General features: G+C 54.0%; 1 protein-coding gene across 1 annotated transcript in view; it reads left to right on the top strand.

Moving 5' to 3' along the window:
* The first annotated feature begins 2,166 nt into the window (after nucleotides 1-2,166).
* TGM2 (transglutaminase 2) overlaps nucleotides 2,167-23,269 on the top strand; it is a 34,858-nt gene continuing 13,755 nt past the window's right edge. The window contains exons 1-6 of the mRNA XM_003359989.6: nucleotides 2,167-2,248; nucleotides 6,120-6,299; nucleotides 11,754-11,996; nucleotides 16,558-16,676; nucleotides 18,911-19,039; nucleotides 19,943-20,120. Of these exons, the coding sequence (XP_003360037.3) occupies nucleotides 2,239-2,248; nucleotides 6,120-6,299; nucleotides 11,754-11,996; nucleotides 16,558-16,676; nucleotides 18,911-19,039; nucleotides 19,943-20,120 (859 nt within the window). The 5' untranslated portion in view covers nucleotides 2,167-2,238. The remainder of the gene's footprint in view (nucleotides 2,249-6,119; nucleotides 6,300-11,753; nucleotides 11,997-16,557; nucleotides 16,677-18,910; nucleotides 19,040-19,942; nucleotides 20,121-23,269) is intronic.

Here is a 23,269-nt window from a genome sequence, read left to right as displayed (position 1 = left end):
CCAGCCACTTCTTGGAAACCCGTTCTGACGCTGAGCTGCCCTGTCCTGGCCTTGCGCAGGGCCCTGCATCACTTAGGTGGTCACAGTTCCACAGAAACGGGGAGAGGAAGAAAGAGGAGGAAGCTGACTAGGTCGGGGACTGGTCCGGGGCTTGCTGCCAAGCAAGCCCCAAGCCAGGCACCAGGAAAAACCTGCTGGGTTTTCTAAAAAGACTTCAGTGGATACCTGGCCTCCAGGGAGTTCCCGGGTGGGGTTCTAAAGGGAGATGGTAGCATGTCATTTTCAAATGGGACAGAAGGGACAAAGACAAAACCCCATCCTTTCCTCTAGGGCAGGGCTGACTCTTACAGCCACACGGAGCCTGCAGCCTTCCTTCTGCAAAGCCTGACTGTCCCCAGGCCTCCTGTTCCTCTTTGAGGTCCCTGTGCCTCAGGGCCAAGTTCTGGGACAGGTGGCATTTTAGCTCCAAAACTCAGAGACCCCAGTTATTGAGCACTCACTACATGCTATGGACCCAACCTTAGTCACTTTGGTTGAGTCTTACCCCAGGCCTCTCAGGGAAGGATTCTTGCCCCCATTTTGCAGAGGGAGAAACTGAGACCTGGAGAGCTGAAATACCTGCCCTTGGCTACACAGTGGGAACCCAAACCCTGGCTTTTTGACTGAAGTTCACTCACCCTGCTCCTTCCTCTGAGCCCTTGCCAGCTGCAGGGAACATTTTCTGCAACAACATCCCCTGTAAAATGGGGCGCTAATCATCCTGGAGCTATTTTAGGGGTCAGCGGGGCCCTGAGTTTGTTCACTAAGACCCCAGACAGGGGCCCATTTGACTCAGGGACAAACATCCACTAAAAACGACACAGGTTTATTCCCTGTGCTGTGTCATAGGAACAGAAACTGGGGCTGATTTTGTAACCCAAAGCTATCAATAGATATGGAATTTATTCTGGAAAAAGGGTTGGGGGGGCAGGGGCACCTCACAGGCCCCTGCCTCTCCAAGGACCTTCCCTGCCCAGAACTCATGGTGGGTAAGAAGCATAAGATGCCAGGGGATGAGAGGGAGAAGACTGGGCAATGGACCCCCACCCCCCCAGGGTGCTAGGAGCGAGAGGTCAGAGGTCAAGTCCCTGAGACGGTGGCTTTCTTCCCTTCTGGAATGGGCTGGGCCTGTGAAGGACACCATCAGTGAAGGGCGGGAGGGGTAAGTGGGTGGATGGATGGGGGGTGAGTGGATGGATGAATGAATGATTAGATGGCTAGAGGGATGGGTGAGATAGGGAAATTGTCGGGGCTGTGCCACAGGCACAGGTGTGGTGTGTCTGTCTTTGCCGGTGTGTCTGCATGTCTGTACATGAATCCATGTCTGCGTGTGTGTCCATCTCCCAGTATGTGAACCTTTGGGTGTCTGTAGGTGCCCCACTCTGCTTTTGTGTCTGCCTCTGATGGCGTGCCGTCGTGTGTGATGGTGAGTTGGGTGCATCTGGACCTCTGCTTATTTGTATGTGGTTCTTGGTGGGTGGATACCCGTCCGTGTGTGTCTGGCTGGCTCTGATTTTAATCTGATTTTCTGTCCATGTCATCGTGTTTGTGTGTCCAGGTTTATGTGCTGTATCTGTTGGAGGGTATCTGTGTCTCTACGTGTCCAACCCCTCTGTCTCTGACTGTGTGTCTGTGCCTGCTCCATATGTCTCTGTATCTGATTGTGTGTGTGTGTGTGTGTGTGTGTGTGTGTGTGTGTGTGTGTGTGTGTGTGTGTCTTCTGGATCCCGGTCTGCCCTGACTACCGGTCCATGTCTTTGTATCCAAGTATATCTGTACCTCCTGGTACAATCGCGAGTCTCTTTCTGCTCATGTGTTTCTGTGTCCAGGTGTCTCTGTTACCCAAGGTCTGAGTCTGTGTATCCAGGTGTGTCCGGTGTTCTGGCCTCTGTGTCCCTGTGGCTGCCATTCCGCTCCGTGCTCTGACTGCTTCCGCAGGGGGCGCCCTTGCCCAACCCTCCCTAAATCCCTGGGCTCCTGCCCCCGGTGCGCCCCCGCCGGCTGGTGGAGAGTCAGCCGGAGCCCAGCCGGGGCCCCGCCGCCTCCCCAGGTCCCGCCTTCCCGCGCGGCCCCGCCCCTGGCCCGCCCCTAAGCGGGCTATAAGTTCCCCGCGCTCCCGGCCCCTGCATTGCCCGCTGCTAGTGGTCTGCACTTGGAGGGTCCTGCCACCAGTTCGAGGAGCACGTCCACCACCTGACCATGGCCGAGGGTGAGTATTAGGGCCAGCGCCGCCGCCTCTGCTCAGGGGCCCCAGGTCTGACCATCCCTCCTCCGATGGTCCCACCGGGGCAGGCTGGGCTCAGTCCCCAAGTCCTGGATTTGGAGCATAGCAGGAGGGCTGGGCTGGGTGAGAGGTGCCTGGCTCCCAGGTCTGCTGGGGCCTCAGTTTCCCCATCCCCAGGGCACAGGCATTAACCCCTGCTTCCTTGGATCAGCTGAGACAATGCAACACGAAGGCGTGTTGAAAACCCCAAGGTACTCTGATAGGGACTGTTGTCACTCATCCTTAGTCAGTGAGTGGGGGCTGGCTCCCTGCTGTGTGCCAGGCATGAAGCTGTGCAGAGGGTGCTGGCCTGGCCTCAGATACTTACCCCTGGAGATGTACCCGCCAAGCCTGGGGGGCTGGAGAGGAGCTTTCAGCATCCTTTGAGGTAAGAGACTGAGTGCAGACTTGTTCTCCCAGGTCCCTCCTTGCCCTCAAGTTCTGCAACCCTTGTCCTTCCTTGGTCACTTGTTGAGTCTCAGTTTCCCCTCTTGTAAAACAGGGACAGTAATGCCCGCCCTTGGTGTGTCTGTGAGGCCTGAGAAGAATGAGGAAGGGGCTCAATTCATTTCCTACCTGTCCCCATGTGGGCACACACACACACACACACACACACACACACACACAGGTAGGGCTACCATCCTGGAGGAGGGATTTCAATGATGGGAGATGCACCTGCACTAATGCTGCTGGACTGACTCATCCTGGCTGACTCTTGGGTCAAGTGCATTTGGAGATGACCTCTGTACCACCGCAGCCCCAGGAAGGAGGGTGGGCAGAGCGAATGTGGATGGGCACACGGGGCAGATGATGGAGCAGGAACGAGCAGGAGGAACATAGGCCTGCCTCCCTGCCTGCTGTGTGATCTCGGACCCATTCTGCCCCTCCCTGGGACCCAGGTCCCCAACCCATGTGATCGAAAGCCAGCTCACGGCCGACTGTGATGTGTCACCTAGGTGACCACTTGTGCCCCATGCCGTTTCCCATCCCCTCCCCAAAGGTTGGGCCTCGGTAGGGCTGGGGGACCCTAGAGATGCCCTTTATGATGAGCCCTCTACCCCGTTACCAGAGTGGCCACTTCCTACAGGGGTCCCAGTGGCCTGGAAGACCTCGGGGCTTTTCTCAGTGCAGAACTCCTGGGATCCTAGACCCCAGTTTTTTCTGCACCTCTGGGACTGGGCACAATTTCTGGAACTCCTTCAGACAGTGAAAGAAAAGCGCCCCATCTACCCTAGACCTCGGTCTGACCATCTCTCTGCGGTCTCCCCGGGGAGATGACAATGGCCTCTTTCCTACTTAAGCTCTCTGGAGTTGAAGTTGCCCCAAACTGTGTTTCTTCACCCCTGCAGACCAGCGGGCAGTTCTTCCTTGTGGCTAGTGGAGGTCTCTCCTGCTGGGGGTGGGGGCTCAACTTCCCGGGTCTCCTCCGAGGCTTGAAACAACACAGGAGGAGGGCGGGGGATGGGAGGAGTGGAGCGGGGGCGGGGTACGCAGCAAAGCCTGAGCTGTGAGTGCCGTGTTTACCAGCGCGGGCTCCAGAATCCATATCCCTGGATTCAGACCCCAAAGCTGCGGCTGGCACCTGCCATGAGACCTGGGGCCCTGGGATGTCTCTCTCTACCAAGTGGAGGTTGTGATGACACTGTGGTAGTGGGGTAGTCGTGAGGTTTAAGGGGAGGTAATCCACGTCGAAGCCCTTGGCAGTCCCTAGGCAATTTGTTTACACCTCTCGAGGGGGTCTTCCATAAGGACACAGAGGTGACCCGCGTGGATGTCCCAGTGGGAGGGCTCACTTGCTGGGCATCTTTGGCAAATCCCCACCCCTGGGCCTCAGTGGGACCGCAGACTCTCCAGAGTCCCAGATCTCTGAGACTCTATTCTGCCCACTTCTCCCACCCTATGCGGTCCCCCAATCTTGACCTTGAACGGGTCAGATAGAGTTTGCCAAGGTCTGTGTGATTTGTGCTTCTCTTAGACCTTCATGCTCCCATCCGCCCCCCACCCTGATCCCTACCCCAGTCTTCAGCCTCCTTTGAAACTGTAAAGAGGACTTTCACGTATCAAACCTTTGTCCTGGACCAGGTCCTGGAAAAAGGGTTTCCTCTTCTAGACGTCACAGCAGTCCTTTGAATCTTCAGAAAAGGAAGCACAGAGAGGGAGAGACACCTGCCCAGCATCACACAGCAGCACAGCAAAACTGAAACTCAGGTCCAGAAGACTCCCAAAACCTCTGTCAGTAAATTTTTTTGTTATTGTAGAGAGTATTAGACATACATAAAAGGAGAGAGAGTAGTATAATAAATACCAACATTCTCATCACCCAGTCCCAACCTCAGCTAACCCATGGCTGCTGCTGCTTCCTGCCCCTCTCACCCCCTCCCCATTATTTAGAAGGCAAAGCAAATCCCAGACATTACCTCCTTTCATTTGTAAATGTATATATGTGCAGATGAAATGACGTAATGTATATATGTATGGAATGTGTATAGATATATATATCTCTCTAAAGAATAAGGGCCCTTTTGACATAAACAAATTAAAATTTCCTAATGATCACCGTTATTCCATCAGTACTCAAATTGTCCATTGTCTCAGGCATGTCACAAATGTTTTAAAATAGTTTTTGGAATCTAAATCCAGGTAAGGGTAACACAGCACAATGGGTTGAAATGTCTTAGGTTTTTCTTGGTCTGTAGGTTCTCTCTTCAACTTTATTTTTTCCCTGCAATTTATTGGTTAAAGAAACCAAATACTTTGCCCGTCGTTTCCCAGAGCATGAATTTTGTTGATTGTGTCCTGGTTCTGAGTTTAATTTGTCCTCAATCCTCTGTATTTCCTGGAAATTGGAGATTGAACCTAAAAGGCAGCGCCTGTGTAATTAACCGATAACAAATACCGCCCCTGTTTTTACCAAAAGAACCCTCCAATCTTGATAGACTAGCTTGTGTTTAATAGGCATTTATTATGTGCAGGCACTTAGATAAAGTGGACACGTGGGGAAAGTGAGGCCCAGAAAAACTGAGTTGCCTGAGGGCCCATGGCTGGGAGCAGGCAGAGTGCACACAATCTGTGATTAAGAGGCAGGGAGGGAGTTCCCATCGTGGCTCAGCAGTAGTGAACCTGACTAGTAACCATGAGGTTGCTGGTTCCATCCCTGGCCTTTCTCAGTGGGTTAAGGATTCAGTGTCGCTGTGAGCTGTGGTGTAGGTCGCACATGCGGCTTGGATCCTGCATTGCTGTGGCTCTGGCGTAGGCCAGCAGCTATAGCTCTGATTTGACCCCCAGCCTGGGAAACTCCATATGCCAAGGGTGTGGCCCTAAAAAAATTAAAAAAAAAAAAAAAAAGAGGCAGGGAGATTCAGGCATTACCATCATGGCTCAGCAAGCAGGTTAAGAACCCAACTAGTATCCATAGGATGCGGGTTTGGTTGCTGGCCTTGCTCAGTGGGTTAAGGATCTCTTACTGCCACAAGCCTCGGTGTAGGTCATAGACGGGACTTGGATCCAGTGTTACTGTAGCTGTGACCTAGGCCGACGGCTATAGCTCCAGTTTGACCCCCAGCCCAGGAACTTCCATATGCCACGGGGGCAGCTGTAAAAAAAAAAAAAAAAAAGAAAGAAAGAAAAGAAAAAGAAAAAGAAAAAAGAAAAAAAGGCAGAGAGAGTCAGGCCTGATTGATCCCTGGGTGACAGCTTGGGTGGGGGTTGGGACGGCTAGCTCCTGGGGGGACCCTGAACGCCCCCCATGCAGGGAGCCTAAGAGCCCCAGGTGGCTGAGGGATGGAACCATGGCTCAAGCCCCTCCCTGTCTCCACAGATCTGATTCTAGAGAGATGCGACCTGGAGCTGGAGGCCAATGGCCGTGACCACCACACAGCTGACCTGTGCCGGGAGAGGCTGGTGGTCCGGCGGGGCCAGGCCTTCCGGCTGACGCTGCACTTCGAGGGCCGAAACTACGAGCCCAGTGTGGACAGGCTCACCTTCAGTGCCGTGACCGGTGAGTCCCAAACCCTCCCCCTGACCTCCCCGTTCCGTGATTCCATTGTCCCCTGACTGACCATGGGGCGGGTGACACAGGTCCCCCCCTGAGAAATTCCCGCCAGTCACTACCCCATTTTACAGATGAGGGAACTGAGGCCCTGAAAGGGGAGTGGGGTCACCAAAGGCTGCTCAGCCTTGTAGACAAGCCTGCACTTCTGGACGCCTGGGTTCCTGACAGCCTGTTATCGCCACGGTTCAGGGGACATTTCCTACCACGCAGGTACATCAGGGTCCCGGCCGCCTTTCCCCACAGCAAAACAACGTTCCGATTCTTCTCCGCAGCTGTTTCCTGGAACCCAGGAAACTTGACCCAGCCCCTAGGATCAGGCCCAAATTGGGTCTGGTGTGGAGAGAACCCAGCTGGCTCCAGCCCTCTGGGTGGGCGGTTTTATGTCCCCGTAGTTCTTTAAGCCTTGGAAGGTTCTCTAGGGCTCAGGGGCTGGACAGCCAGACTCAGGTTCTGATGTGGACAGGACCGCCTACCCACTGTGTGACTTTGGGCAAGTTGTTTAGCGTCTCTGAGCAAAAGCGCTCCTGGTAGAAGGTCATTAGGAGAGGAGCCCTGGCGTGGGGGAGTGCCCAGTTGGTGCTCGTCTTGCTCCGGGGACTCCAGCAGTAGATGAAGGGATATTGAGGTTGTGCCATCCCCAGAGGCCCGGTGTCCTGTCTTCTTTGTTTGCCGTTCCCGGGAAGGTGGCCTTCGATGACAGAACCCCGGGTTTGGCTTCTGGTGGGAACCTGAAGGTCAGCGAGGGGCCACCTGGCTGGGACTCAGACCCAAGGGTGGGAAAGGGCAGCTCTAGCTCTTTCCGAGGTCTCCAAGCCCAGAGAGGAAGCGGGGTGAGGCCCGTATTTACCTGGGAAGCCGTTTGATAAGGCTTATCACAGCGCCTGCAGACTGGCCTCGGATATCCCCTCCATGGCTTCCCTCCCTCCCCCTTCCCTTCTGGCAGGGACATACCTGCTAGCCAGGGGCACCCCCCCAACACACACACACACTCAGCATTCTTGGGGTCCTTTCTAACAGAACTGAGGGGCCTCCGGCAAGTCTCCGATCTTTCCTGCCTCAGTTTCCCCCTCTGTAAAGTGGAAGGCTGAGTCCCTGGCAATTCAGGGCTGGCTGTGGGGCCCTGAGAAGGCTCAGGCTTGGGCTGATGAATATCTGGGGAGTTCCCGTCATGGCTCAGTGGTTAACGAATCCGACTAGGAACCATGAGGTTTCGGGTTCCTTCCCTGGCCTTGCTCAGTGGGTTAAGGATCCGGCATTGCCATGAGCTGTGGTGTAGGTCGCAGACGCAGCTCGGATCTGGCATTGCTGAGGCTCTGGTGTAGGCCAGTGGCTACAGCTCTGATTTGAACCCTAGCCTGGGAACCTCCATATACTGCGGGTGTAGCCCCAGAAAAGACGAAAAAGGAAAAAGGAAAATCACATCATTTATGTAGGTATATGCATGCTTATCCTGAATCCTTTTGTTCTGGAAGCATAACAAGCCCCCATTTTACAGGTAGAAACACCAAGGCTCAGAAAGGTCAAGTTGTTGGCCCAAGTCACACTGTCAATTAGGGACAGAGCAGAATTCAACCTGACCCCAGTGTCAAGGCTTTTCATTGCTGTGACCTGAGAGCAGGGATATTTACCTGCTCACCACACGTGCCTGGCAGCTCAGTTTGTTCCTCTGTGAAATGGATGGTGGACACGCTGCTGGCTTGGGCAACCTGGGATTTCCCATCTTTTTTTTTTTTCTTCCTTCTTTCACTCGCAAGGTGCTCCTTCTTCTCCACTTGTCTATGCAGCCTGGCACTAGGTCATGAGGCTCCCAGTTCAGCGTTGGGGCCGCGGGGGAGGCAGGCAGCTGCCCTCCTTACCCCAGCAACTAATCTCTGTTCTCCAGTCTCCGCTGACTTATCTCAAACCATAGCCGACCTGCCCGGGTAACTTCCACAGCCCCAGGGGCAGCCATGGAAGGCCCTGTATCTCTGGGTACACACGGCCTCCCTCTCTGAGCCACCAAGACCCTCCCCAGGGCTGGGGAAGCTGAGGGACAATACCAGGAAGCCAGGCCTCCCACCCCAAGGCCTGGTTCGGGTCAGTCCTGGCCCTCAGCCTGGCCAGAGTGCCCTGCTCTGATGTTAGACTGTTCTAGCTGTGATCAGCCTGTCCTACCTCTTCAGGGAAACTGAGGCCCAAAGAGGGGAGAGGGCCAGCGAAGACCCCTCAGCCAGTGGAGTGTGTGGCCTGGCTGCCCCCACCTCCCATTCCAAGGGTGCATTTCACCCAGCCGGTTCGAGACGGCACAGGCTCCGTTGTGGGGTCTGGACCACAGCAGACAAGCCCCATCCTTATTACAGAGTAAAGCTCTGCTTCCATCCAAGGGGGCCCAGGGTTTGGAGGGTGGATGGGGTGAGAGCGAGGTCAGCCTGCAGCAGTGAAAAGAACCTTTATGCAGCTAATAGAAGGTCTGACTCTGGAAGGTTCCCCTTATCCACTCCACCTTATCCTGTGGTCAGGATAGTGACCAGGAGCCCTCGGGTCTCCAGGGTCACTTAGGCCCAGAGGGGTCTCTGCGGTGCCCCTGGTCCCACAAAGAGTACTGTGTGGAGCCACCGCCAGGGAGTTTTCTAAGCCCATTTACGTGAGCAGCGGTGAGGCCAGGCGACAGCCCATCTTCATTCCACCCACTGGAACCCCTCAGAAGAAAGGGGTGTGTATGTGTGTGTGTACACGGCTGTCCTGGGACAGAGAGAAAGGGAAATGTGTTTCCTGGCCTGTCCCGAGGGTGGTGTGTCAACAGTGATGGTGGTGCTGGGACGTGGCCCAGGCCGTTACCATGGCGACCAGATCATTGATCATCCAAACAGAGTCTTTTCTGAGGATGAAAGGGGTGCCGTTAAGAATTGTGCCAGGACCACGGGCATGGAGTGGGACTCTCCTGGGCACACTGGGACATGTGGTCACACCCGCCTCGGCCTCAGTTTCCATTATCTGTGAAGTGATTCGGTGGCGCTAGACAATCTCTATATTCCACTCCAGTCTCAAAATCTGTTATTTGGTCCTGAGAACTCTGATGCGTCATGGTCTCTTTTGATGAGACTGAGGGTAGCTCATGTTCACCACGTAATGACTGTGTGCTAGTCACTGCTTTAAATGCTTTCTATGAACTCTCCCTGATTCCTCTAAACTGTGTGAGGAGGTGGTGGTGACAAGAGTAAACAAGAGGAGTTCCCGTCGTGGCACAGTGGTTAACGAGTCTGACTTGGAACCTTGAGGTTTCGGGTTCGATCCCCGGCCTTGCTCAGTGGGTTAAGGATCTGGCATTGCCGTGAGCTGTGGTGTAGTTTGCAGACATGGCTCGGATCCAGTGTTGCTGCAGCCCTGGTGTAGGCCAGGGAATACAGCTCCAATTCGACCCCTAGCCTAGGAACCTCCATATGCCTCAGAAGCGGCCCTAGAAAAGGCAAAAAGATTAAAAAAAAAAAAAAAGAGTAAACAAGAACCATTATTTATTGATAACGTGCTATGAGCCAGGCACCTTGCAATATTCCTGGCAAGCCTCACCTTCTTTAAGCCTCCCGTTGACCTTAGGAGGAGGTATCGCAATTGACTGCCTTTCATAGATGAGGCACAGAGAACCAGCCCATCCAAAGTCATAGAGCCCATTTCAGACCTGGAATCAGACCTTTCCAGGCATGTAATCTAAGCCTGTTTTCTTCTTCGATGAGAAAAGTGCAGATCAGAGAGGCCTTGTAACTTAGCCCAGGTTACACAGCTCAAGGCCTGAGTCGGGGAACCAGACCCAGGCTGGCTCTCAGGCGCCAGTGCTGCCTGACGCCGCCTCTAAATACTGACTCTGGGAGACGGGGAGCATTTAAAGGCTTACAGCTGGCTCTTGACACTCAGGGCTCCCGAGGCCTATGTCATGCCTATGAGTTCATGGTTATATTTGGGCCTGGGTGTGGGAGAGGCTGGCAGGTGGCCCCTAGTAAGCAGGCCCCCATATTATCAGAGGTGGGTGGGCAGAGCTGCAGGGAGGGAGATGGAAGAATAAACAGAAACTGTCCCCAGGCAGCCGCCCAAGCAGGCAGAGAAGATTCTGTTTCTTCTTTCCTCCGCCCAAGTCCAGAAAGGGTGACCAGGCCCTCCTCCTCCTCCCCATGACTCAGCCCTGCCTGCATGCTCCGGGCCCTCCCCTCCACCTGAAAAGGGACCAGTTCAAGGCAGGCTGTCACCACACTGAGCCCTGAGACCCTCCCTAGGGAGCATCCTCTTGGGGAGGCAGCCCAGAGCTAGGGACCTGGGCTCAGATGCTGGCCTTGCTGCAGCCCCCTGGGTTATCCCTAGAAGAACCCTTCTCTCTGAGCCTCAGTTTTCCCTCCTGTACAATGGGTCTCAGGAGAAGCAGGAAGGGCCAAGGCACTTCATAAAGTGTAAAAGGCTGTAGGAAGGTGAGGGATGGCTCTTAGGTGCTGCTGAAGGAGACATAGAGGCCGAAAGCTGGAGGGGACCCTGGGAAGACAGACACCCAGACCTGCCTTGACCAGTACCCTCTGCTAGCCAGTAGCCAGCGGGCTTGCAGACAGGCTCCACTGGGCACGTCAGAGGACCAAGGTCCCACTTTACTCAGAGGCTGGGCTTCTTTTTTTCTGAAAGGGAAAGCAGGATGCTAGCAGGGAAGGGGTTTAGGCAGGAAAGGAGGACCCTTGGGAGTATCTTGCCTAACTTCTGTCCATGTTACAGACGGGCAGACTGAGGGAGTTCCCGTTGTGGCTCAGCAGGTTACAAACCCAACTAGTATCCATGAGGATGCGGGTTTGATCCCTAGCCTCATCCGGTGGGTTAAAGGTCTGGCATTGCTGTGAGCTGTGATGTAGGTCACAGATGTGGCTCAGATCTGGCGTCGCTGTGGCTGTGGTGTAGGCTGGCAGCTGTAGCTCCGATTCAACCCCTATCCTGGGAACTTCCATATGCCGCCGGTGTGGCCCTAAAAAGCAAAACAAACAAACAAACAAACAAAAACTGATGGCCCTACCGAGCCCGGCGAGGAGGATGGTCTTGTCCAAAGTCACGCCAGTCTAGACCTGTGTCACTGTGATCCTGCCCCAGGCCACGCTGTCCCCTCTCCCAGCAGGAACCTCCCAGGAGGATAAGGATGTGCTGTGTGCCTACAGTTTTTCCTTCATTCCCACAGAACCACTCTGCACATTGTGGGGTCTGATCCACATTTTACGATGAGGAAGCCAAGGCTCAGAGAGATAAAAACCTCTCGCCAAGTTCCCTCAATGGTTAAGGGCAGAACTAGGCCTCCGGGCGTGTGCTCCTCCCCCGTGGCCGCTGCCGCCTGGGCTCTAGCCCAGCCCTACCACCCGGATGCTCACAGACTCTGCTCACCGCCTCTGCTTTCTCCTTCTGCAGGCCCAGCCCCCAGCGAGGAGGCCGGGACCAAGGCCCGCTTCAGGCTGTCTGATGCTGCGGAGGAAGGTGCCTGGAGAGCCGAGGTGGTGGACCAGCAGGACAACACCCTCTCGCTGCAGCTCAGCACCCCGGCCAGCGCCCCCATCGGCCTGTACCGCCTCAACCTGGAGGCCTCCACCGGCTACGAGGGCTCCAGCTTCCTTCTGGGTCACTTCACCCTGCTCTTCAACGCTTGGTGCCCAGGTAAGCCAGGCTCATCCAGGAGGCAGGGCGGGGAGATGGGCAGGGCTAGGACGCCCCCCAACCCAGGGCCCACTGAGGGTGGGGAAATGGGGCCTGGAGGCGGCCTGGGTTCAGAAGCTCCTTTCAGGAAAGGGCTGCGCGGCAGATGCCCAGGGCCATGCTTGGGCTTCTGCCCTGCTCTGTTTCCTGGAGCTCTGCTTTATATCGCTTCAGACTGGAGTTGCCATTGTGGCTCAGCGTGTTAAGAATCCAACTAGTATCCATGAGGATGCAGGTTCGATTCCTGGCCTCAATCTGTGGGTTAAGGATCCAGCGTTGCCATGAGCTGTGATGTGGGTCACAGATGCAGCTGGGATCTGGCGCTGCTGTGGCTCTGGCATAGGCTGGCGGCTACAGCTCCGATTTGACCCCTAGCCTGGGAACCTCCATATGCCCTGGATGTGGCCCTAAAAAGCAAAAAATAAACAATAAAAAATAAATAAATAAACCGCCCCGGCCTGGCTTGGGGGAAGGGAAACAGAGGGAGGTAGAGGGGGTGGGGTAGCCAGGAGAGGCGGCAGAAGGTCACCTCTGTGCCTCCTTCAACATCTTTCAAGATTCCTCTCAACAGTCCCTTGGGGAGAGATCGGCATTCTTGTTTTACCGACAGGAAACTGAGGCTCAGAGATAAGTGGCTTTTGGCAGATCCTTCAAGAAGCAAGTGGTCGATGCTGGGCAAGACCAGAGACAGAGAAAGAGTGGAGTCTGGAGCAGCAGGAAGGAGGCGGGGCTGCTCCCTCACTTCGTGGGCCTCAGTTTCCCCACCTGACTTACAAGGCAGTGGGATCCCTTTCGGCCCAGCTCCTCCAGGACAAGGCAGAAAGGGAGTCCTTGTGGGCGGGCCCAGCCTGGGAACAGGGCTGTCCCTCTTCAAACTCAGGGTCCGGGGCTGAAATTCTGGCCTCTCTAGCAGCAGACAACCAGCTATCTACTGGGCAACTGCTTTATTTATTTATTTTTTTCTTCTCCATTTTGGGGCATTTTATAACACATTTGAACACAATTTTTTCTTCTCTTTTACATGCTCTGGCTTTTATTTCTAATAATAGTTAGACATGAGAACAAACATCGTCTTTATAAAAGCTTCAAGCCTCACCCCCCACCCCCCCTCCGCTCCCCCCCATCCCCACCCCTGACTCTCCTTGGGAAACGTCATTATTAGCTGTCTTTGAGGGAGGCTCGTCTCCTTAGATCCGAGTGTGTGGGGAAATCATTTTTATCATTATTATTATTATTTTTTTTGTCTTTTTTAGGCCCACACCCATGGCATATGGAGGTTCCCAGGCTAGGGGTCTAATCAGTGCTGCCAGCCTACACCACAGCCACAGCAACACCAGACCCGAACCGGGTCTGTGACCTACACCACAGCTCATGGCTACACTGGATCCTTAACCCACTGAGCGAGGCCAGGGATCAAACCCACAACCTCATGGTTCCTAGTTGGATTCGTTTCCACTATGCCACAACGGGAACTCCATCATTGTATTTTTTTTTTTTTAATTCCAGTTTTACTGAGATGCAGTTGACATCCAGCCCTATGTAAGTTTAAGATATATGGCATCACGATTTGACTTACATTATGAAATGATGATCACAAGAAGTTTAGTGAACATCCATCGTTTCTTACAGATACACCAAGTAGAAAAGAAAATATTTTTCCTTGTGGCGAGAACTCAGGATTTATTCCCTTAACAGCTTTCATGCATAACATATGACAGTGTTAATTCCATTTATCTTGTTGCCTTCTTAAACATAAGAGGGTCCCACAATATACAGCAACCTACAGCTTGGCTTTTTTTCTCTCTACTGTAGTCTTGAGGTTCTTTATGCATCTGTCTACATACAGCTGCTCCTCCTTTTTAAGAGCTGGGCGGGCCTCGGGTCTTGGCGGGGCCGGGGGTGGGAGTGGGGGCGGCGGCGGGCCGGTGCATTCATCTTCATCCGGCTCCCATCCCTGGACATGAAGTGGTCCCCCGAGGCTTCTCCTAGGGCAGCGCGCCCTTGCTCACGTGCCCCGTGGCCACCCGGAATGTTTTCTCAGGACAGAAGTGGCCTTGCTGGAGCCGCTGGTCATTTTGATTTTTTGCTCTCTTGGGTTTTAGTCACTATGATTTTACAGCTAGTCGGTGACCCTGCCCGCAGGGCAGGAACATGGCAGTGCCCCTCCCCCACTCGACGCTGCCGGGCTTCAGAGTTCAAGGAACGGGGGAGCCAGGTTCTAGGGGATGTCCCCTTCCTGTGGCCTTGTTCCCTCCCCACCCAGCGGGTTGGGGTGGCAGTCAGCCAAGCTGCACAGTGACTAAAGGGACCCACATCCCAGGGCGGGAGCTGGTGAGGCGGAGGCAGGAAGTTGGGCTCAGTGGGGGCACTGGGGGAGGAAATGGCTCTCCCTCTTGGGGGAGAGGGTGGGGTCTGCCTGTGACCTGGGAGCCTCCTGTCCCTGAACTCCCACAAGCATAGGATGGAGCACCAGTTACGTGTGAGGCTTCTCATCCCCAAGGCCTCCTTCCCTTACCAGGCAGAGACCTGGGCTTCCTGGGCTGCGGTGGGGACAGTTCCACATGTGCTGACACTTTCATTCGATGGGGCTTTTCCTCCTCTTAAATTCTTTCTCCCACGCTGCCAGCTGATTTAGAGATCATTTATCTGAAGGCTGATTCTTGTTGCGCAGTCTCCAAAGTCACAGGGCGGGGTGCGTGAGACACTTGGCCACTTTCACATGTGCTTCCTTCAGGCAGCAAAAGTGGGGGTTGCCAGTCATTGTAGAGGAGCCTGACTGAGCCCAGGGTCCGAGGGGCTGGGGCAGCCACATTCAGGCCCAGCTCCAACGGGGACTGGACCTGTGCCCCAGAGTAACTTCAGCAGGTGCACTACCTAAGGCCCATCATACTTTTAGGGAACCAGGAAAAATGTGTTCATTTCTTTTTTTTTTTTTTTCCTTTTTCAGCTGTACCTGTGGCACATGGAAGTTCCCGGGCCAGGGATCAAATCTGAGCTGCCTCTGCAACCTATGCCAGATCCTTAACCGTCAACACTGCAGAGACAAGCTGGACCACTAACCCACTGTGCCACAATGGGAACTCCCAGTGTTAATTTCTTTTAAAATCAGAAGAAAAGAAGTGAACATTTAGGCCAGAATATATTTTAAAATATATCATTAATATATTCATCATTATACCAATGTCATCATAAATATATTTTTAAAAAATTTTTTGGGGGTGAAGGAAGGGGCCCATGGAGTCAAAAATTCCCCGAGGCTCACTCACCAAAATCACAGTGTGGCTCTGGATTTCCCCTTCTCAGGCTTAATTTCTATTTTTTTTTTCCTTTTTATGCCCACACTTGCGGCATGTGGAATTTCCCAGTCTAGGGGTCAAATCAGAGCTGTAGCTGCCGGCCTATGTCACAGCAAAGCAACGCGGGATCTAAGCCGCATCTGTGACCTACAGCGCTGAAGCTTGCGACATCGCCAGATCCTTAACCCATTGAGCAAGGCCAGGGATCGAACTCACCTCCTCATGGACACTATGTCAGGCTCTTAACTGGCTGAGCCATAATGGGAACTCCCCAGCCTCAGTTTCTTCACCTGTGAAGTAGGGATGGGAAAAGCCAGCCTGACCTTTGCCCTCCTGCCTCCTGGCCCCACTGCCCCGGCTCTTTTCTGTCATCACCTACTGTGGGGAACTAAGTTCTCTGCACCTTCCCGTAGCTGCACTTTGGTTCTCTCTGGTCCTCTGCTTAGAATATCATCAAGCAAGCTTCAGATGCCAGCTGACCTCCAAGGTGGACAGGACCTCACCTCCCCCGAGTCACAGGGACCCTCTCTTGGCTTTCTCTCCACCCTCAATCATCCTGCTTCCTCGTGCTGCCTCAGGGCTTTAGGGTGCCAGGCACCTTTCAGAACTGGGATCACAGTTTACTCTCAGGGGACACAGTCAGGTGGCAGGAGAAGACGTGATCTGCCCAGGGCCACGCAACAAAGGCAGCTCAGAGCTAGGAGTTCCCTGGTGGCTCAGTGGGTTAAGGAGCCAGCGTCATCCCTGCTGGGGCTAGGGTTTGATCCCTGGCCTGGGAACTTCCACACACCTTGGGAGCAGCCAAAATAAAAGAAGAAAAGAAAGAGGTAGGGGTTCCTGACCCCTAGCTAGTCAGTGCTCCTCTGTCTCTTGTTTTGGCATCAGTTTTCGCATCTGTAAAATATGCCTGAGTCTCAGTCTTACCATCTGTAAAATGGAGCTTCTAAGGATCCCTTCCACATGGGGCTTTGATAGAGATTAAACAGGTTTATCACAGGTCCTGGCACGTGGCAAGTGTCAGATGAAAGACAGCCATTGCTGTCGCTAACTGATAATACCTTATCTCATTGACATGGGATTATTATTAATCACTAGTTTTTCTGATTCAAAGAAAGGCCTCTGAGAAGCTGGCCTGGTCCTGGGAGCTGGCACCCTAGCTGCCATGTCTGCAGCAACCCTGGGCCTTGCCAGACCCAGAGTTGAGCCCCTTTCCTTCTCACCCACAGCGGACGACGTGTACCTGGACTCAGATGAGGAGCGGCAGGAGTATGTCCTCACCCAGCAGGGCTTCGTCTACCAGGGCTCGGCCAAGTTCATCAAGAGCATACCATGGAATTTTGGGCAGGTAGGGCCACACCCTGCCCCTTCCAACCATCTCAGGCTGCTAGGGCCGAGGCCGTCAAAGTCGAAGTCAGGGAGTTCCCATTGTGACTCAGCGGTAATGAACCCCACTAGTAACCATGAGGATGCGGGTTCGCTCAGTGGGTGAAGGATCCGGTGTTGCTGTGAGCTGTGGTGTAGGTCACAGATGCAGCTCGGATCCCATGTTCCTGTGGCTGTGGCGTAGGCCAGCAGCTGCAGCTCCAATTCGACCCCTAGCCTGGGAACCTCCATATGCCACAGGCGTAGCCCTAAAAATTAGTAAAAAAAAAAAAAAAAAAAAAAAAAAAAAGGCGCCAAATTCAGAAGTGTAAACAGGTCTCAGAGTCACCCACCCAATGCTAGGATTCAAGGGTCCTGAAATATCTGGAGGCTCAGAGAGGGCCCAAGCCAGGCCCAAGGTCACACAGCAAAGGGTGGCCCTACCCACTGTGGGAACAGCGGCCCTGGATTCAAGGTGGGAAGGAATCAGGAGAACCTTGGGGAGCTGTGGGGCTGGCAGATGCCCCCAGGTGGTGAGGAGGGGTGGGGGGGGACATTCAAGGCCATGTATCAGAATAATAGAATGCTTATTATGTGCCTGGCATGTGCTGAGAGGGGCTTTAAACCATTATCTAGATCAGTGGTTCTCAAACTTGAAAATACATCAGGATCACCAGAAATGAAATGGTGATATGACTGTGATACATAAAACATGGCCGGCTCTTATTTCTCAGGGCTCTGTATTCTCCCCTGAGAAACAGAGCAAAGCCAAGTCCACCCTTTCATTTCCTGAGTTCCTGTTCTGCGTCCAGGCAGTGTGGGGCCATGGGACATGGCCTTGCAAAGCTTCCTGAAGTCATCACAACCCAGGATGATAAGACCTAAAGGAAGGAAGGGAATAACTGCCCATGGGCATCAGGGCAGTTCCTGGAATAGGCAACATCTGAGCTGGGCTTTAAAGGAGGTGGGTGCCCAGTATACTAGGCAAAAGGGAACAGCACAAACAGAAGCCCAGAGGTCAGGAAGTTTATATTGTGGAGAAGAAGCATGTTGCCGATTGGGAAGCTTTTTTTTTTTGGCCACAGCGGGCAGCAGCTTGATGTGGGATCTTGGTTCCCAAACCAGGGATTGAACCCAGGCCGCAGCAGTGAAAGGGCAAAATCCTAACCACTAGACCGCCAGGGAACTCCCCGTGGATCACTTTATATGAGAAGGGGGCCCTGGGAGATGATGTGGGAGAAGTCAGCTGTGTCCAGGTTGTGAACAGCCCTGGATGTCAGGCTGATGGCAATGTGGAGCCACCGAATGAATGGTTTGAGCCAGAGAGGGCTGTTCCATGGCGTGGAGAGAAACCTGTGACGAGGCCTGGTTGAGGACAAGACCACAGAGCTGGGGAGCAGGGGGCAGACAGGAGAGCCTTTGAATGGGACAGACGGGTGGTCCAGTGGAAGGTGACAAGGAGAGGTTTGGATGAAGATAACCTCTGAGTCACAAGCATGAGAAGGTGTGAGTCACACAGAGAGAGGCCGGGAGGAGCATCCCAGGCAAAGCACATGGCAAGTGCATGGGCCCTGGGGCAGCTGCTCAGGGCAGAACGAGTGCAGAGGAACGTATGGGTGACGGCACCAACTTCACAGAGCTTCAGTTCCAGGGGGTCAGAGAGGGGTGGGACACAGACCACAGAGGGCCTTGTGGGGAAAAGCCTAGATTTTACTCCGGGTGCAGTGGAAACCAGAGCCATGAGATTAGACTTACGTCTTTTCAATCTACTTTGAATCCAATCGGAGCAGGGCCTGGGGGGTCGGGGACCGTCATCAGCTCTGCCGGCTGAGTTGGGCTTTAAGAAGTGGAGATTTTGGGCGGGGGGTGGGGGCGCAGTGCAGGGACTAAGGGGACTCTAAGGGGAGGAAGTCCCCAAGGACACGAGGCTTTTCGCTCCGGGGTCTTCACTCCACATGCTCAGGGCCCCCGAGCCTTGTGCGGACACACTTCTCCCCCCTTTCTTACACACCCAGTCATTGTCCCACCCCACCCCCCTTTCCCTAGGTCAGGAAAAGCTGGCAGCATCACAGAGATGTGACATACCTAAGCTCAGCCCCCTGGTCTGGTGTGTGAGGCAGAACAGAGGGGTCACCCAGCTGCTGGACATCAAGACAGGCTTCCTGGAGGAGGTGACGTCTCAGCTCCCTCATCCTCTTCTTGTTTCCTCTGACCCAGTTTGAAGACGGGATCCTGGACAGCTGCCTGATGCTCCTGGACGTCAACCCCAAGTTCATGAGGGACGCCGGCCGTGACTGCTCCCGCCGAAGCAGCCCGGTCTACGTGGGCCGGGTGGTGAGTGGCATGGTGAGTGAGCCAGGCCCGTCCCAGGGGCCCTCCCTTCCCGTGATAGTGGAGGCCAGGCCCCGGGCTGGTCCTGGTGGGGGGACCAGGAAATGAGTGTCAGCGAGGAGACCTTGTATTTGGAAGACATAGGAAGTTTATGCCATGCGGACCCTCAAAGCCATTCATTCATTCACTCATTCATTCGTTCATTTACTCATTCACTCACTCATCCAGCAAATATTTATCCAGTGCCACCCACGTCCTAGGCACCAGGAACATGAATGAATGGTCTCTAACTTCACAGAGCTGCAGTTCTGGGGGTGTGTGTGGGAGGAGACAGATGTTAACCAGGGGGTCACATGAGTGAGCACACAAATTATGATGCACTTGCTGAAGGAGCCAGAAGTGTGAGAGTGCCTGAGGGGCAAGGGCCTGGGGAACCTCCCTAAGGGCTGATTCCTGAGCTGAAATGCTAAGTGGGAGGAGAGGAGCAGCCCAGCCAGAGGGGAAGTTTATGCAAAGGCTCCCCCCTGAGGAGGGGTTTGAGGAGCAGAAGGAAGCTAGTGTGGCTGGAGCCAAGTGCATGTGCGAGGGCTACGGCCAGAGCATGCAGGTCTCACGGCCAGGTCAAGGTTATGGGAATTTGGGGGCAACGACCCAATCTGGGCAGGAACCGGTCTTTGCAAAACTCCAAACACGCCGAATCCCTCCCCTGCCACTCCTTGGACATCTCCAGTGTCACCTTCACAACCTTGACCCCTCTCCACCACCTCCTGCTCCCGCTCTCTCCTGCGCCAACCCTCCCAGGCTGTCACACCTTGGTATCTTCACACCTGCGGGTCCCTCATCCTGGAATGCCCCTCCCTAGCCCACCCATCACCCTCTCCCAAGCCTTGGCCCCTCTGATGCCCCCACTGGTTGCAGGTCAACTGCAATGATGACCAGGGTGTCCTGCTGGGACGCTGGGACAACAACTACGGGGATGGCGTCAGCCCCATGTTCTGGATCGGCAGCGTGGACATCCTGCGGCGCTGGAAGAACCACGGCTGCCAGCGTGTCAAGTACGGCCAATGCTGGGTCTTTGCTGCTGTGGCCTGTACCGGTGAGTGCCACGCCCGGGTTGAGGGCGCCTGGAATCTGCCCTCGGCTTCCGTGAGCCCTGGGAGTGGGAATCGGGAGACCCCAAGACTGGTCCTGCCTCTGCCCTCCATGCCACCCATGCACTGTGCTCGTGGCCTGGAGTCAGTGGCTGCCCCTCTCTGGTCCTTTTTCCAACAACTACCCCCTTAGATGGTTGTTAGGATCTTAGGGGTATTGGGAGGCAGCATGGGCTCAGTGTTGAGAAAATAGTCTTTGGAGCCAGACACAGCTGAATGAAAAATCCCAGTTACACGCATTTGCCCTTTGACCTTGAACAAAAGACGTCTGTCTGAATCTCAGTTTCCTCATCTGTAAAATGGGGATAACAACACAGCCTCCCTCTTAGGGTGACTAGACATAAAAGTGCTCACACAGAACTTGGCCCCACACAGCTCCCAGGAAATATTAGCTATTAAGGACTTGGTAACAACAGTAATATCACCTGTTGATGTCAAGAAAGAGAAAGCCCTTTCTAAAATGTAGGAAAGGAAAGATAAGGCAATTGAAATCCAAAAAGGTAAAACAAATCTTTAAAAAAAAAAAAACCAACCTTGACAATTTGAGCCCAGAAAATGTTGAAGCTCATTCCCAGGTTGATGGTGGTGCTTGTGAGGACAGGTTAGTGTCATAAACCAGTTAAGGACACAGAGTATGGAGTCAAGGCCTGAATTCAGATCCCAGCTCGGCTTCTTACCTGCTCTGTGTCCTTGGATAAATCACTTAACTCCTCTGTGCCTCAGTTGCGTTATATATAAAGTGGACACAATAGTGCCTTTATCCCGGGATGGTTGTGAGGATTAACTGCGCTACATGAAAGTGCTTAAAATGATTTCGAGTACTTAACAGCAAATACTTAGATAGTACTGCTTATAATAATAATAATAATAACATCATTTCTCAGCTCAGGAAATCTGAGAGGCTGATCTCAGGTTCCCAGCTTTTCTGACTCCAAGGCCAGTGCTCAGGCCCAGAGAAGGGTCCTCAGGAGCCAATAGCACTGTCCTCTATGCCAGCAGTCTCTTAGGGGCAGCCTGGCCTTGTTCCCCAGCTACGCTGTCTCTGCTGTCCCTGTAACCTCTGAATTCCTCTTTCTGATGGAAACTCCCTCATCCCAGATCTTCCCTCTGAGGGGCCTAAAACCCTGTGAGTTTTCTAGAGGAACCCCACTCTCTGTGGTCCCCAAGCTCACTTGAAGATGCCTTCTTTTTTTTTTTTTTTTTAATGATTTTAATTTTTTCCATTACAGCTGGTTTACAGTGGTCTGTCACTTTTCTACAGTACAGCAAAGAGCAGATGCCTTCTTTGCCCTGGGCTGTGTATGACCTTCCGAAGGTTTAGCTGCAGGTCTTGCCCTTGACTGTCCTTTCTCCAAGGCCAGAGCTGAGTCAGGGTCCCTGCAACGTCTCCCAGGCCTGATGGGTAACCGAAGCAGGGAAAACTTGGTCAAATAGTGGGCTGGCTGACCCCAGTGGCCATGGGTTTCTGCGGGGAGCCAAACGGTGGGTCGGCCCAGGGACTCGAGTCAGACGGCCTGGTTTGAATCCCAGCTCTGCCTCTGACCCCTGGGTAGACTTGAGCAAGAGAATTGGTTTCTCCAAGTCTCAGTTTTCTCACCTGTACAATGGAGGCAGTGTGACTGCCTGAGTCACAGGAAGCCCGTAGGACCCAGGGAGATGTCACCTAGCACGGACTCTGGTTCAAGTCAGGCTGCGTGTGTGGGTTTCCAGGGAGATGTTGCGATTTCTTGGCTGGATCCCAGGACACGTCCTCTGTGTCCACAAGTTGGCTGACAGGGACCGGCTAGACATTTGCAGGGACGGGGCACAGTGACACACTTTGCTGCTAGACTGCCCACGCCCAGCATCTCTCTGAATCATCACAACATCCCAATAAGCTGCTATTATTAGCTCCTCTTAGAGGAGGAAATGGACGCTCAGAGAGGAGAAGTGGCTTGGCCAAGGTCACACAGCTGGCGAGCGGCACCACCAGGCTTGGAACCAGGTGGGCCTGATTCTGGAGTGGCTTCCTGGCCCTAGGCTGTCATGATGAGGCTCCTGGGACACCGTCGGTGGAACAGGAGCTGAGCCTTGCTCCTTGGGCAGCGGGGACGGGCCTCCCCAAGCCTCGGGTCGATACTCTGCAGCCCGTCGTGGTGAGAATAGGATACCGGCCTTCCTCACCGAGAGCAGAGTCTGGCTCCTACCCAGGCCAAGGGGCACTGGAACCAGGCAAGAGGTGGAGGGTCACAGCTGTGCCTTCCTCCCTTCTCCTGAGGCCCTCACGTCTCTTGGTCAGAATCCAGGGCCATCCGGGAAGCTCTCTGCCCTGGTTGCTGGCGGGCACAGGGCAAAGGTCACATTCCCACCCCTCCCCCATCTCAGAGACACAACCTCAATCAAAACTAAAAGTAAGACGCAAGTCCCACAGGTTGCATTTAGGTCTTTCTGTTTCGCTTTTTTTTTTTTTTTTTTTTTTAAGATTTTACTTTCTTATCTTACTCTGAGAATATGTTACTTTTACATTACACGTAAAAAAGCCCATAAAAAGATGGGAGTGTAAAGGCACCCCGAATTCCCTCTGTCAGGAGCACCTGGCACCACCGTTCAGGCAGGATCCATGCCCGGGTCTTCCTCCATCCTCTTCAGTCAACAGATGCCGCCTGACATCCTGCCTCTTTGTCACCTATCATTGCAACACCAGGCCCTTTCCCAGTTACTCCGGCCTCTCTGTAAACTGTGCCAGGGCACAAAGACAGGCCCTCCTCGTCCACGATGGAGTCCCAACACACTTGAAGACCCCCATGGCAGGGAGGAGGAAATCAGGCACAGAGAGGTGGAGGGACCGGCCCCAGGCCACACAGCCCAAAGCAGCTGCAGCTGGGGCTGGAACGGAAGGGCTCCTGACTTTGTTCCCGCTTCTGCCTGCCCCATTGTTCCTTCCTCGCTCTGAGTCTCTGTCGTTCCTTCACTCCTTTCCTTCCTCCTCTTCCTCCTGCTTCACCCCCTCCTTCATCCCATTTCACAAGTTAGTCTGTGACAGGCCTGTGCTGGGCTCTGGGGATAGAAAATAAGACAGATCCCTCACTGCCCTCGAAGGCTAATCAGAGACTCC

The sequence above is a fragment of the Sus scrofa genome, chromosome 17 (genome assembly GCF_054392235.1).
Source record: "Sus scrofa isolate SSC_HxYL_T2T_F1_AM1 chromosome 17, Sscrofa_HxYL_maternal_Yorkshire_Landrace_v2.0, whole genome shotgun sequence".
Lineage (NCBI taxonomy): Eukaryota > Metazoa > Chordata > Mammalia > Artiodactyla > Suidae > Sus > Sus scrofa.
This window is presented reverse-complemented; position numbering and strand designations above follow the sequence as displayed.